General features: G+C 36.4%; 1 protein-coding gene across 2 annotated transcripts in view; it reads right to left on the bottom strand.

Moving 5' to 3' along the window:
- DNAAF9 (dynein axonemal assembly factor 9) overlaps positions 1–16266 on the bottom strand; it is a 77332-nt gene that overhangs the window by 30015 nt on the left and 31051 nt on the right. For both annotated transcript variants that reach the window (XR_012587008.1, XM_074587199.1), the window contains exons 11-22: positions 16027–16108; positions 14951–14987; positions 12278–12365; positions 11794–11870; positions 11474–11518; positions 10962–11007; positions 10502–10613; positions 9537–9607; positions 8728–8778; positions 7800–7887; positions 3991–4094; positions 543–689 (exon numbers count right to left, since the gene is read on the bottom strand). Coding sequence is in view for 1 of the 2 variants with exons in the window: in XM_074587199.1 (XP_074443300.1) it covers positions 543–689; positions 3991–4094; positions 7800–7887; positions 8728–8778; positions 9537–9607; positions 10502–10613; positions 10962–11007; positions 11474–11518; positions 11794–11870; positions 12278–12365; positions 14951–14987; positions 16027–16108 (948 nt within the window). In the remaining variant the exon portion in view is untranslated. The remainder of the gene's footprint in view (positions 1–542; positions 690–3990; positions 4095–7799; positions 7888–8727; positions 8779–9536; positions 9608–10501; positions 10614–10961; positions 11008–11473; positions 11519–11793; positions 11871–12277; positions 12366–14950; positions 14988–16026; positions 16109–16266) is intronic.

Here is a 16266-nt window from a genome sequence, read left to right as displayed (position 1 = left end):
GCAGTCCACTCCATGACAATCTTGAGTCTTCAAGTCAGATGCCATATGTCACACAGAGAATCAGAGCTTCTGGTTGTAAGAGAGCCTCTGGAGGTCTCCAGACCCACCTCTTTCTCCAACCATGACTATTGCTGGCAATACAGATCAGCTCTGCTGTGACTTTGTCCAGCCAAGTTATCAAAATCTTCAAAGGTGGAGATTCACTGTCTGGGTGACCTGTTCCAGTCACTGCACTAACCTCCTACCAACATTCGGTCTGAATCTTCAAAGCTGCAATCTATGGTTACTGCCCCATGTTATGTTATCTGCCACTATTGAAAAAGTTATCTGTAACAGTCCTTCCTACTGCAACACCCTGATTTTATATAAAAGATAAGCAGCCTCAAAATCACATCAGCCATCTCTCTCTCCCCTTCTTCTTTCCAAATTTAATTAGTTAAGATAGACATCAACAAATTAACCCTCGCCTCTCATCTGAAACACAAATAATTGTGTGGTTGCCCCCTCCCCCCAAACCAATCTTTTTTTTTTTTTAACTTTACCTGTGAATAAAAAGCTTTATAAATCTTTGTTTTGGGGAAAAGTGCAATCATCAAGAGGTTGTCTCGGGTATGGAATTCAATTGGTAGGTGAGCAAGCAAGGAACTTTTGACGTCTATAAAGAGAGCAGCAACAATACTGTTTGAATCCTAGAAAACAAAGAAACAGGACAAATTGAAATGAACAGTTATTAAAAGTGAAAAAAAGGCTTAATATATTAAATAGCAGCAATTAGAAGAGAACTACTACAGTCATAGCTAGGCATGCATAAAGATCCGAAGGTTCATTAGCTTGCATAGCCCAGGTATGGAGCAGAAGAATCAAGCACAGCCACTTACGGAACTCCTCAGTTTCTACTTTGCAGCCATTAGAGATATTGTAAACTTTAAAGAAAGCCGAGATTGTTCTAAGCACCTAAGCTTTGTCTTGTCTTGAAAAGCTTGCATTTTAATATCTATTCTTTTCCCTCCACCAAAAACTAGACCTTTAGCCCTTTCCTCTGCTAATGCTTCACAACAAAGCCACCTTCATCTATACACATACATCTCCTCTGACACAGACACCCTGGAGGAATGAATTAAATGTCAGCTAAAAAGATCAGAAGGATGGCATGGTTCTATTGCAAACTATTTTTTTTATATCATGCTTTTGAGTTTCTGACCTGAATGGAATCACACTGCAAGAAGATACAACTATCAGGCCTGCGGTTTAAAGTGTAGGTCGCTTGCATGTTGGAAGTGTCCCGTTTCTCTCAGATACTTTGATGAGCAAAAGTTCTATGAAATCTTTTGCTTCTTTCACCTGAATTAAATCTTCACCAACATGAAGCTGAAGCCCTCAAGATGGGTTTCCCTCAGAAGCACTGAACTCAGGTTGTCCAATTTTACTTCTAATGAAACAACATTGACCCTTGGTTTTCTGTATTTCACCACAGGCATTTAAGGACAACTTTGCAGGATGCTGAAGTGTTTTATGCTCAAGCTTTAACTTGTAACTCTTTTCACACCAAAATATTAGAAAAAGAGTAAAATTCAGCAGCATGAAACATCCCTGGAAAATGGGGATTCCATTACTTAGACTTCAAATGAGAAATTGAGTACCATCCATCTCCCTTTTAACAGGTGAAGTGAGGAAAGAACTCTACTTACTAATTTTCAAGAAGAAAAAACTCAAACCGGGCAACACTTACATAAGAATCGGCATCAATTCAGAGACATTTGCAAATAGAATCTCTACTCTTTGCTGACTGAGGGATTAATTATAAAACTAATCCTCTCGAAGTCACTGAGGTTACTGAAGAACATACAAAAATGTTCTCTCAAGACAGAACAATTTCTCTGAAGAGAAAATGGCTTTTGGAACATGGTCCACAGTTCCTGGGTTCTAAAGGATAGCTTAGAGATTTCATGAGAAACGACTAAAAGGCCAGCTCATACATGCTGCCATCTGTATGTGAAGTGTCCAACACAATATGCTCCTCCTCCTGGAAAGTATTTAGGCTTCCACAAATTGAAAAAAGCTGAAGAGAAGCAGTCATAATCCCAATGGACATCAGGTTAAAGTTTTACAAGATCTTAATATTGTTGTGAAATCTAAGTATTACTTACTAATATTTGTTCACTTAATTAATGGCCAAAATGAATACTGGATTCAGGTACTTAAAAGCTGAAATACTTGCTCTTAAATAAGATCTTAAAACCAAGCACATAGCATCTTAAGTAAAGATGTCTTGATACAATTTATTGAGACACTGACCAGATACAGAATAAAACAGGCTACGCTGGGTGGCAGCGTAGCCTGTTGAGCTTTCTTTTACTTCCAGGACAACTGGTACTAAGCTAGAATAGTGCTGCCTTACAAGATGGGAGATTTATGTTTGACACCGCAAAGACTGGGATGATTTTTGCTTTAGACCTTCACGGTACCATTTTGTGAGGAATCTACCGTGTCATCCATGCACTCGATGTCTATGAGCCTCAAGGACTTCAGAATAGAGAAGTCTGCAACACACGTTGGAGAGGGAAGTGCAGACAAGTTAAGAAGAGAAGCACCTAGCAGGCAAGGTGATAGAGCTGCTAAGAAACTGTACTTTGCATCACTTAAAGTCTTTGTATCTTTTATTTTAATCCTAGCATTAAGTTATCCTTCCTTTTCCATCAATATTGTTGCAATAACTTTAGGAAAAAGCATACTAACAATTACCCTTCTCCTGTCAGTTCTTCACATTTTAAGCTCTCCACCCTTGTATTACGCCAAGTCAGTGGAACAATAAAATGCTCTCTGACAAGGTTTAGCTTTACACAAAAATCTGGCATCAGTTCAGAAATGATAGCCAGGTCCCATAAATAGCTAGTTTTATGAAAGTGAGTGTCTTGAATCAAACAATAGAAGGAAGGTCAGTGTTAAAATAGTTTCTTAAACTACCAAGGAGCAATCAACATGATACACACGAAAAGGCAGCTAAGGTAAGATTCTCTTCACTGTTGTGTTTTCATCTCAATTGAATCACACACTTTTATTGTATTTTACTGGCTTCCTCCATTATATGATGAAATCATAGCAACACAATGCTTTCTGGAGGTCACTAAACAAGTGTGTAATACTGTACCTGAAGAAAATAGAAACTAAAGGAAACAGAAATTATTTTTTTTCCAGTGCTTAGGAAACAATAACCAAAATAACCTCTTTTCCATTCTGAAAAAGTGATAGTTAACCCAGCCTGGAAGAGGAAAAAAACCCAAACAGCTGAGTTGCCATCATTAAGCTAAGTCTCAATTCCCACTAAGCCAGACAACCAAACTATTAGCGTGGCAAATTGGCCAAGTGAAGTGATAAAAGTTGATCACAGGAATGGCAAAAGCCTACACCATTACTCAGAATATGTGTAATTACATGCCTTTCCTTCTCACTTTTCAGCTTGGAAAACATGAACCAGTCATTCCCTTCACCCTGTCAGTTACACAACACTCTAAGACAGTAGACAGACGCTGCTCGTGACCTCTCCAGAGATAACTAGTACGCTGCCACGAGCGTTTGACTGAAGGTTAAATAGAGTTTGAATAGAAGGCAGCATTTCATCCTCCAATACACCATGTGACTTCACTATGCCTTGGACTTTTCTCTATCCATCACTTAAGACTGCTAGATGTTTTATAAATGCTACGTTCTGCAATTCTTCTTTTAATGAAAAGCAGTTTTTCACACTATTAAGACCATATTGATAACTCAGTCTAATACAAAATTCTCTCCTCCTTACAGTTTAGCTAACCAATTAGAAATTGGTTAAGCTAACCAATACCAGAAGTGTAGAGATTTGCATAAGTTATTACAGTTTTACGCACACACTTGTAAAACTGCAACTGAAATCGAAACTTTCTACTAGTACCCTACAGAAGTACTGTTAAAAATGAATAAAAAGTTTATGACAGTAAGAACAAACACAATACTCACCCCATCATAGAGAGAAATAGAACTCATATGGTTCTTTGAAATGGAAATGCTGCCACGATGGGGATCAGAGAAGAGAACACCATCTGAAAAGAAGTACAATTTGCCTAGAATTTGAAAGAGAAAAAAATTGTATTAGGTATATATCAGTATTTCAGCACCCTGTGATGAATACCTCTTCTTTCTGAGAAAGAAATCTATGTTCTTGCAGAATTTTGTTATATTTAACATGTAGAACATTTGAGTAAAAATTTAGCATAGTATCTAGACAGCATTCAGAGCACAACCATTCAGTCTTTACCGGACCTCACCATCAAGGACAGGAATCATAACTATGATTGCATTTGACTTAATCTTATTCCCTGGAGTCCATTTATCATAAATATTCTGCATCTTTGTTTGTTTTGGGGGGTTTTTGGGGGGTTTTTTGGGTTGCTTTTTGTTTTTGTTTTTTTGTTGTTTTTTTTTTTTTTTTAACAGGCTGAAAAAAAATGTTCATCACATTGAATTGCAAACTTCCAGAAGTGTAAAACTGACAAAACAAGAACTTAAGAAAAACTTACATACAAAACAACTGAAAATGTAAACATTGTGACAAGTTGGTCAGATTTTCAGCAAAATATCAATATACTAACACATAACACACAGACAGTTAAAAAAAAAAAGAGAAGGAAAAAAACCCCACACATGACAACTTTCCTTTCACTTCCTGACTAAGTTTAAAACAGAAAAGCCCTTTACTTGCAGACTTGCATTTTCTTTTGCGTATAGAGACAACTGTTACCGAGCAAGCAACTTCCCTGGAAGCTAACAATCCAGTGCCAATCAAGAGTGACATGGCATTCATTCTATCTCCATTTTTCTTGTCAACTTATAGATACTTTGGTTCTTAACAAACCTGCATGACCAGGGAGAGCAGCTGGAAAATGAGAAACAGCAAGGCTAGACGGTAAAATGGATAAAAACAAAATTCCACCAAAGCACTAGAAACTGACATCAGCAAAAAGCTGATTTCCAACAGTCATAAGAAAGCCATGAACAAATGACTAAGCAGGGGCTGCCAGCTGGACCTCTGCTACCAGTGCTGGACCATGCATTAAAAGCTGGCTCACATCCCATACAGAGAAGCATGTGAGTCAGCAAAAGGGAAAGGTTAAATATTTTCTTTAAATAAAACAAAAAAGACAAAAAGAAAAAAGTGGCATTACTCAGAGTTACATTTTTAAAAAAGCAAAGCCAAGCAGCAAAAGTAACTAAAACATACAGCTGAACATGACTGCACATCTAGCTCAAACAATGCTTGGAAAAAATAATAAAGAAACAAAGATGTTTTCCTCTTGAAATGGCCACTTAGAATAAGATCTTCAAAATTGTTCGGTATTAAGACTTCATTCTAATAAAAAAGAGCTTGATAAGAAATCAAATCACCATACCTAGACATACGATTTCAACAGTTACCTAAAAATATATAGGCTCTGCTAACTGCGAACCTGTTTTAGACTGAAACTTCTAGTTAACATAAAAATTGCACTGGAGAGACAGCTACTATTAAATTGAGAAATTTAATTACAACCACAACGTCATGATCCAAATGCAGATCAAGTAGAATGGAGACAAAGATATACATAATTACATAGAGGTGGAGGTTTAATGGTTTACATATACAGTATGTTCACTGCTGATGCTTCTAGTGCTCACAAAAGCCAAGTCACAGCACAGGTATGAGCCTTCTATTGAGCGGTCGAGGAAGAAAAATGCAAAATACAAAAATACTTGAAGTACATTTCTGTCAAATCTCACAGAGTATCAACTCCACAGAGAATGTGTCAGTGGGAAAAGAAAGGAAATCAGAAGTGTTAATTCTTTTGTAACAGAAAAGCAACCCAAAAGGAGTATTAATTTATTCAAACTAAACTGGCTTCCTTTAACATGGAAGTCAGTGAATTATATCAAGAACAACTTGATCTGCTAGTTGTATATTTTCCACAAGTGATTAAGCACAAAAGAGAGAGTTTAATTAGCAAGACTGACTGACTCAGTTAAATTCATCCTACAAAAATCTGTAACACAGCAGATGTATTAGCATAAAAAGGAAAAGGTTTAACAGCCCGAACTTTTTTGACTGACGTATTTTAGTCCTGAACGTGTACCTTGTTACAGTAAGACAAAAGTGACAGAGAGAAGATGAGTGCCTGTCTGACAGCACCTTTTGCACCTAATCTTACCAGACCACATAGCTGCAACCTCAGTAGAGCCCAAATTAGAGCACAGCGAAGTGTCTTGCAGCATATGCAAAAGGCAACGAGATCAAGTTCATTTTCACTTGACACCTGAGAAAATATCTCGCTTGTTGAAGTGTTACATAATAGTCCTTATACCACCTACTTATAACTCTCCATCCCAAGAGTTATCAAAACATTTAACTTCACAAATCTCACCAAAAAAGGGAAAAAGTAAATTGCTCCACTGGGGGACACACAGCCAGTTTTCACAAAGCCAAAAAAAAAAATTCACCGTTCTCTAGTTATTTACTGAGTGAACACATGCCCACAGCACTGTATTGCAAAATAGCTAAATGCTATTCTCCATTAACCTTCTTTAAAATCTGCTCAATTAGAGCAAAAGTAAATTCTGCTATGTGAAGGTTGCTGTTTAGTTGTCTTATACATCATTATTTATCCTCGATGCTACATTGTATAACTACAAAAACAATAAAGCTAAAGATTTTCCTCTAAAGATCGTCTGCTAATACTAAGCACTTAGGTGTCAGGTATTAGTTACCATCTGTTGTACATCAGTACTGTGACAACAGTACCTTCTCTGTACAATGCAATACAAAAATGTTACGCCTTAAGAAGTATCTGTTGGTTCAAGGCAAAGCAAGGCACATTAATGTAAGGCCATGGACCGAGGGCTACCCCTTCCAACAGTCCTCCCAAATTGTCTTTTGCTGTATTACTGGGATATTCATGTTACTTAAACTCTTGAAGGAAAATGCACCAAAGGAGGAGGAATGATCTAAGACTGTTGCTAGTAATCTTGTGTCAGGAAGCAGTAACTTGACTGAATCTGAAAAGGACCAAGATCAAGCATCTTTCTGTAATACAGTGAGCATCCGTGCTAACAAGCACTGAGGTTCTTGAGCAAAAATGACAATGGAAAAAAACTGGAACAGCATGTCAGCTCCAGGAGGTGTCTTCGGTAGGAGCAAAGAACACAAGACTGTAAATAAAATTAGAAGCAAAAGCATTCCAGTCCCCTCCTACTTCACAGGCAATGTATCACATTGTCCAAAAGTTACATATCTGCCTTCACTTCTTGAGCTGGGAGCCCATGGCATCCTGTCACTACTGTAACGCCCCATCTTTACAACCTGATGTTCATATAGATACAGAAAAGGCAAAGAAAATATGGCCCATGATATATTAAGGATAGAAGCAGCGAGTTTGTGCATTTGTTTGAATGTTAACTATGGAAAAAAAACATCTCCCATGTCTGCAAAACCTCACTGTCAATCATGTAAGAGTCCCGTGTGCCTCAAAAGCTCGCCTTTAGCGAGCTGACTAGAATCCTTCTTCTAGCACTAGGAGTTTCAAGCAGAGGTTGGGGACAAAAAATAAGACACGGAGTTTAACTAAAGAGAGACTTGAAAAGGCACATGGAAATAAAGCTTAAGATAACAGTATAGGTAGGCTCACCAGACGTGCGAATCCCAGAAACTGTGCACCTTTCTTATGGTTAAAAAGAAAAGAAAAAAAAAAACAAAACAACACAAGAAAAAGCAGAACAACTTAAAAAAACCCACATCTCACCTTCTGCAGGCATGGCGCGTGGATTGCTAGAACAAATATACGCTCCATCGCCTCCAGTGAGTAAAGTGCCCAGAAAAGATTTGTCTTCCTAAACAGGAAAAGCAAACAGTAGTATCACAGACTGGATCAAGGACTGTAATCCAGGCAAGAATATTTTCTCATGCTTTTGCTTCAAGAGAAAAGGTTTTCTTAAACAGCATCTGTCAGATCTTTTTAAAAGAGTTTTAAAGTGTGTTGATACAGAAAAACTAGTGAAAGACAGCATGCCAAGAGTGTAATTTTTAAAAGCATTTCCCCCATTTTGGTTTTGCCAGCAGCTATTAAATTACATGTTATTGTCACAACCACAAGGCATAGCTTTTTGTATTTAGATCGTCAATCTACTGAACTAAAAGTATATTACAGGAAAATAAATCTATTTATAATGAAGATTTCTGGTAACCACAAATTAAACCACAAATGCAAAACTCATGCGGTTTAAGATGTTCCCAGATCCCAAATTCTTGTCTTTTTCATAGTGCTTGAAATGTTTTCCTTTAGACATTTAGCTTGCTAATTAAGTTAAAAGAAAGTTGCGTGTAGAGTGGCATTGAGTGCTGGGTTTTTTTTGAAACACATGAGCTCCATGGGTAATACCCAGTGAGACTTCCATGAAATCGTAGCGTTATTAGAACTCCTTTTCCTCTTGGGTGTTGTCATTCTTTGAAATAAAGAAAACCTCAAACTTTTACATACAATGTATTTTTTTGTCAGTCAAAGTTTGAAAGAGACAGTATAGAACAGGCAAGTCTTTCGTAGAAGAGGAGTAACAAACATAATGAAAGCCAGTTTTGCTAGCAGCATTCTTTGAATGAATGAATGAAGATTCTTTGAATACTGGTTCTTGGAAGCGTAACTTCTATAGTTGAACAACATTGTTTAATTTTACCTTCAATATATGCTGTGCCTTTTCAGACAGTTTCACATCACTGTCTTCAACCTGTAGCCAGAAACAGTTTCAATTTGTATTGTTGGTAGATAAAGCAAGTCTAACATTAAATAAAAAGCATTAAAGAAGATTCAAGGCAAACAAGAATCTTAGGTACCACAGACAGATAAAGTCCCGAGACCAGAGTGCTTCAAAGACAGCTTTGTGCTCTTCAATACTGTGTTATCATGGGACTGAAATAGTTCCTTGGAAGACATTCAAGGGGATGCTCCCCATTAAAATGTTTTATAGGCTAACACTACTTTGTGTCTATACGAGGTTGTTTATCCCATTCGGTCTCATTTTTTATTACTGTTAAACTGTTTAAGAATGGATTGCCAAAGGGCATAATGTTGTCCAACTTCATAACATTCATTGGAATTATACCTCTAACACAGCGTAGTACATTAGAGGTCTAGAAACAGACCTTTCTTTCTGTTGGGGCAGACATTTAAGTGATCTAAAGCGCCCCACAACAAACAATTTTCAGAGGTCACACTGTTTACTTGAAAAACACCCAGACATTTACACAGCTAAAAATTGAAGCGGTGAAAATTAAATAATTTAAAACTTGTGCTATGAATGGAGCCACCAGCCTGTTTCCACTTCATGTCCAAATTCAATAATCAGAATAGTATTAATATATTAACATTCTGATTCAGAGTCCAAGTTCCATACTTTTTCCTCATTCAGCCATACTTTTGTAACAAGTTTTCATTTATGAATCTGTATGTATAGGAAAAAACTCAAATAAGTTTGTGTGTACTAACCAGCCAAGAAGCGTATCTTGGGATAGCTGCAGTCAGTATTATGTGGCTGGTTTCTGAATAAATGCTGCCATCTGCAGGGAAGTAAATGGAAAGCAAAGTAGTATAATACCATTCATATACTTCAGACTGTTCAGTAAGTTACTTTTACGACTTGTTATATCTTTAGGAAATGTGAAAATCTCCTAATTATTTTAAGGACTTATTAGTGTTTAAGTGAAGCTTTCACAGCAGACTAGCTCCCAGTCTTCTTGTCCTGTAACATACATAGAACTGCTATACAATACCAAAAAAACCCTGTTTTTATTCTGGCCTTTATATACGGCTTCTTCCTTTGCTCTCCTCCCCACCAAAAGTGTTTCAAATACCATGCTTAAAACAAAAACCAACCAAACAAAAAAAACCACAGCCTGTCTGGATATGAGAGTTCATAAATATTGTTCAGACAACCTCAATACTATCTAACTTTGTCACATGTAAACAATCTAGAAAATATGCACTTTAAAGTTATGGAAATTACTCAGTATCCTGTATTTTAAATGTAAGACTGTTCCAAAACCAAGCTTACTAAAAATCATACCCTTTTTCAGTTTTGTTTCATCTCTTCCAAACAAAGAGCAACTGAAATTAAAACATTATATAAAGTGAGTGTTACAAAAGTGATGGAAGAGACCTGTTCGAGTTTCCTTATACAACAGAAAACATCCACGAAGGGTACTATTACACTTGAATTTTTTACACCTCAGCCCTCTGTATCACAAGGCAGCCATAAAACCCGAAGTCCTTTCAGTGAGATTAGAGAAACCTGATACTTAAGATATTCAAGCAAGCTAAAACATTTAGGTCTTTTAATTATCCAAAGGCTTAAAACCATAAAGGTAATAGTAATGACATCCATCGGAAGCGCTTTTGCATCACATCAAAGCTAACAGAATGACAACAATGGTGTTAGAATTTAAAATAGTTACCTTTTTCTTTTACTTGTATCTGTGAGGTTAGAAAGGACTCTGAAAAGACAACAGATCCCAAGCATCCTCTTCCTGTGAGCAAGTCTGGAATGTCAAATACCATCATAGATGCCTACAGCAATCCAAAAATTGGACAGAAAGGAAGAGAAAGCAGAACCTGAAACATTTCAATTGAAACTGCAAAATCCGTGTTTTAAACCTCCCAAAACACCGCTTCTATATTGTGATGGAAAGTCTGAGATCATAACTCTATGTTAATGTTTTATTCCAAATTCCACTGTTAGATTTCAGATGCTGAAATCGGGGTAAGATTGAGCTGTAACATGAAGTCAATCTCATTTGTCCCCTGTATTTGTATTCGCATTGCTAAAAATTTCAACGTGCCTCATAAAAAAAAAAAGCCACCCGAGCTCTATTTTCTAATAAAATGTATAATCAGAATACTGAACAGCTTGCTTACCGTTTTAATCAAACTCAGGCTATCCTCATTATCTAATGGAGTAATTCTAGAACAATAATGATAATTAAATATTTAAAGGTTAGATCATTTCGAGTGACTTCATAGCAGCCAAAAAAATCTATTTAATTTTAAAATAAACTCTTATTTGTGTAGGCCATTTCAGTCAATTAGACAGCATGGTGATTAAAAAAGCACAAGCTTGTGATATCAACTAAGTTAAAAGCACAGTTTTAAAAGGGAACTCTTAATGGGCTCATGCTGCTTCTACTCATTAACAGTTAATAAGATTGGTCTGCCCAGTTGCTTTAGATTTTTTTAAGATGTTTTTAAGATTCCACAGAATTACAGATATGAAATCATCAAATTGTCGCATACACAAAAGCATTTAGTACATCTTGTATGAAATAATCAAATGTGATGTTTTCTCAGAAGTTCCAAGACAAGAAATATAAACTTATTACTGTATTAAAAACACTAATTAGTAACAAGAAGTGTAAAACAGTGATACAAACCTTCCATGATTATTCACAGCCTGAATTTGAAAAGTGATTTTGGAGCTGCAGAACAGAAATAGTACTGGTGAAAAATGTATTTTATACAAAAATAAGCAATAATAGACTTAAAGTAAAACAACAGCTGAAGTGATTAAAAAATGTGGAAAAATAAAAATGGAATAATTATAATGATTTTAAAAGTCTGAATGCATTATGAAGTTTTGGAATTTGTCAGTCATGCAAGTTCAGTTGAAAACTAACATTAGACATATGTTGTCCCAAAAGAAGCTAATACATTGACGCAATACATCAATCCATAAGTATTTGAAAATACATACCGCAGTGCAGCTTTAAGTTGTGTTAAATGAAGGGTATCCAACACAGACATGAGCATCTGCTCTGCTACATCCTTTGCCTGAAAAAGGGAAATTGAGAATAAAATATCTCTTTCCACCCTTCCAAATCCCAGCAACTACAGGAGCACCCGTAAGATAAACAAAAGACCATACACTAAACGATAACACACTGATGCACCAGGCTAAAATTTGTTCTTTCACAGATCTCATTTTCCTTACTATAAGGTTAGGAAAATTCATGAAAGATGGAAAAACAACTGTAGATGGATAAGATTAAGTATACTCTGAAATTTTTATTTTTTTTTTTAAACAGCATTCAGAGAGACTGGTTGGAGGCCACAGTATTAATTTCATTAACGTTATGCAGTTGACTGAAACATTTATTTATTTTTGGTTTGCATGTAATCTTATATTGCAAGCAATCCAAATCAACAATTACAGTGTACAGAATTGGTGCTTCATTTACCTTGGATTCAGTGGAAGTTTTAGCATAGCACTCAATGCCAGCAAGCACAGCCTCTACAACAGCAGTATATATTTGCGACAACAGCGTACTGAAGAGAAATACAAACACAACATTTACTAGACAGATAGAGTTTTCTTCCTCCTCTGTTTATAGGAGCAGTTTTTCCTCTCATAACAGAACTCCCTTGTATGGAAGGGGTCCTCGTTCAAATAAGAAATAGTTTTATACTTAATCTTTCAGTTTAGCAAAAATAAATTAGAGCAAGTAAATTGCTCAATTAACAGAATATCTTGGGGCGAAAACCCTCTTCACACAAACGTATCCTATCCCTGCTCTTCAGTCAAGGAAAAAAAAAAGGTTTTATTGTTGATTTCACTGCAGTTGTGTTGAGGATCACGTCCTAACTATTCCAACAAGAATAGAATGGTAGCCCCATGTTCCGCAAAAGCAAAACTGGAAGACAGAGTGAACTGACTTCAGAGACTGATCTGTTCTGGAGCATGTCAAGCAAAAAAAGATACCAAAACAAACCAGTCACCACAACCTTTTGAGCACATCTATATCACAGCTTGGTCTGACTTCCTTATTAAAAGGGAACTGAAAAAAAGGTATACAAATAAACACAGGTTAGGTGAAGCCAGAAGCCACTTACAGCTACTGACATATTTATAGCCCCAGGACTATTGAAAACACCCACCTGTGCCCAACTAAGAAACATCAGCCTCTGTCTTCCAGCTAAATTGGAACAATAAGATAAGCAGATCAACAAAACAGGCCTACTTCCCCAAACGTTAACTCCTCTCATTACTCCTTTGCAAACGTTGAGGGAGGGAAGAGGGGGGAGGAAAGAGAAGGATACAGCATTTAAGCCATATGCAATGCATTTCTGAAGGATGTAAAAAAAGCATCTGAATCTCCCAAACGTGGCCCAACATGGAAGAACCTCAAAATGCACCAAGGCTTGTATTTGAACTTCATCCCCAATAGCCGTAAGAGATTTTAAAACTGAACCTTCTTACTGCTTTTTGAGGTTTCTTCTAATGTAATTTCATGTACTTCATGTGTTAACACATGGATTTAAGTTGTTTTCAGTACACACTTATTAATGCATGTAATTCTTCTTAACTCTGTAACCATTCCTATTTTCACTCAAATTCACATACATACTTGCAAGAAAACATGTCACAGTGGGCTGAGCTTTACATTAATATCCTATAGTTACCTTATTCTTCTTCCCATTTTAAAATTTTTACATGAACAACGCAAACCAGAAAATGGTATTTTCTTAAGAAAAAATAAAAATACAACATTTACCCCTGGGATACTTCAAGTTACACAGTTAGTTTATGCACCCCAGCCAATGTGCACTCCAGGCTGCAGTTCAGCTTCCTAAATAGAGCTAAATTTGGAGTGTATAGTGCTTATTTTTCCACTTTTTGTTTCATTGGAAAACCCTGACAACTATAAGAACCAGTTACAGGACTCAACTGCAAACTAATCCTAAAATCGTGAGGTCACGTTTGCCAGAAAAGCTAATTTTGCTGTTGTTGTTGAAACTGATTATTTGATCCAATACAGGGACCCTTCCAAGAAAAAAATATTTTCATGAAAAATACTGCCTTAATCAATAGACCCCTGCTTTGCTTAGAACCCCTCTAGCCAGCTGTTAGAACTTTATTTAGTTCACAGTGTTTTAGAAGTAGGACAACAAATATTCTCTGTGTTTAAGCAGAACACATATGTAAGCAAGACTATCTGTCAAAGTTACCTTTACTATAAAAAAAAAATTAAAATTCTGCTGCTCAGTCTAGTAACTTCACTTTTATGCCTGAGAACCATATGACAATTATCAAAAGTCAACAGTACTTAGCAGGAAAGGTCACTACTACCAGCTTCCTCTGACACATCTTTAATATCTCACTAAGGTGTCATGCAGGCTTGCAAACTGCTCCCCTGCAGAAGCAAGAACAGGCTCCTAAAATTATTCTAACTAGCAAGGAGGACAAAAATCACTAAGGAACGGTCTAGTTTATCAAGATTGAGAGCACTACCAAAGCAGATTATCTGCCACGTTCTTAAAGCTTGACAGGCACCTACAACGTACAGAGAAGTGGACATCAACATGGATAACAAAGTGTTATTTTTGAAAGTCAAAACACGCAGAAACTTTTGTAGCTTACCAAAAAAAAAAAAACCCACAAACAAACCACAATTCAGAAGTTAACTTTCATCTACCCTTTCACATAGTGAAATTTCTTTGTTGGCATTTTCACTAACCATTATAAACCTTACACATTGTTTAGCTTAATGAATACTATTAATTCTATCTATGGAACGTGCTCCCACTCAGTTATAGATATTTTCCCCCGTAGTGCATATGAAGTACGTTTTGAAGTGATTCAAATAAGCGTTAAGATTAAAAAAAGTTTTCTTAAAATTTAAGCAAAATTTACTAATATTTCCTTTCATACTTTGCCATACAGCAGAAGGGATGTCACACTAGCAATTCCTAGTTTACTCATTAATATCCTTTGAAACCCTCTCACGCTATTTTAAATAAAAATGTAGCTCTGCAAATGCCAATAGCCACCACTGACTAAAAGTGGTTTTGACCTACTACCACAAGGTAGGAAGAGTGAAGAGTTAAGGAATAATAAAAAGTTGGCAGCTTACACTTGTTCAGCTTGCTTGTGCATCTCATTGTCATTTCCTGTATTAAAAACAAAATGTTTGTTTTAAGCACTTTCGGAAGCATTTACAGAGAACTTCTTGGGCATAACATTTCTGCTGCATATCTTACACAAGATTCATCCAGCATTTTATTTAACTGTGGTTTGATTGTAGATTTAAAAAAAGAGCAAAGCACGGTTTAACTTGTATCAGTACAGCCAGTACACACTACAGCCAAGAATAAGACCTGCATCCCCTAAAAACAGCTGCATTGGGTCAGAACAAAGCTCTATCTCACGCTGTATTCCGTCTCCCAAAGTGTTCATTCCTGGATGACCAGGAAAAAGCACAACTAGAACAAACATATGCTACAATTCCTTCCATTTTGCAAGCCTCCAACCTCAGATTCTCTTCAGATACTTTCTGAGCTGGATACGGTATCAAGATACATGGTAACCCTAAGGAGATCGACTTTATCCATGGACTCATGGAGCCATTTAAGACGGGCAAGAAAATTGTTTTTAAAAATTTCACATGGCTTGTTTTAATTCTTAAAGACAACTATTATAACATTCTACTTGACCCAAACCAGATGATAAAGAATAAAAGTCAAGGAATTTTCTCTATCCTTTTAAAATCCTCAGTTATTTTGTTAAAAAAAAAAGAAGGCAAACTTATTTGAAAACTACCACTTGAAATTACTAGATTTTTGGGGACTGTTTTTCTATCAATGTGTATGGAACACCAACTTAAATGTTTATCTAGTAATTCTAAGAGGCCTGCATGCTGAGGTACTGCCTACCTTTACACTGCATTCTGATGCAAACAAAAATATGCTTCTTGACCTTTGAATCATTATTTGAGAATATCTGACAGATTTTTGCACGAGTGTAGGATGTGCAATGGAACAATGTTCTGTTATGACTTCATGCACCAGCTACAGAATTACACAGTATCTACCACTGCATGAACTAACGCTCATAAAAGGAATCAAAACCATCCTTTAACCACTACAAATTTTAAACAATCAAAGAGAATAACTACCTTTAATTACTGCTTGGTGTTTTTAATATACTTACCCAGGAAAGGAATGTGAGTGGTTCCAAAAAAATAGGTCCTTGAACAAGCCAGTGGTCCCTTTGGAGATACGCACTGCACTACCTAGTTATCAGTATTAATAAGATACAAAGAGACGTTAGTATAAAAAAATTAGTGCAAAAGTTAACAATAAGCTAAGTTCCCCTTAAGTCTTCTAACCACTGACATACTACAGGAAGTGCACAACACAGACTTAACTGGATTTTAAGAAAGCAACTTAC

Source organism: Larus michahellis, chromosome 5, assembly GCF_964199755.1.
Source record: "Larus michahellis chromosome 5, bLarMic1.1, whole genome shotgun sequence".
NCBI lineage: Eukaryota > Metazoa > Chordata > Aves > Charadriiformes > Laridae > Larus > Larus michahellis.
This window is presented reverse-complemented; position numbering and strand designations above follow the sequence as displayed.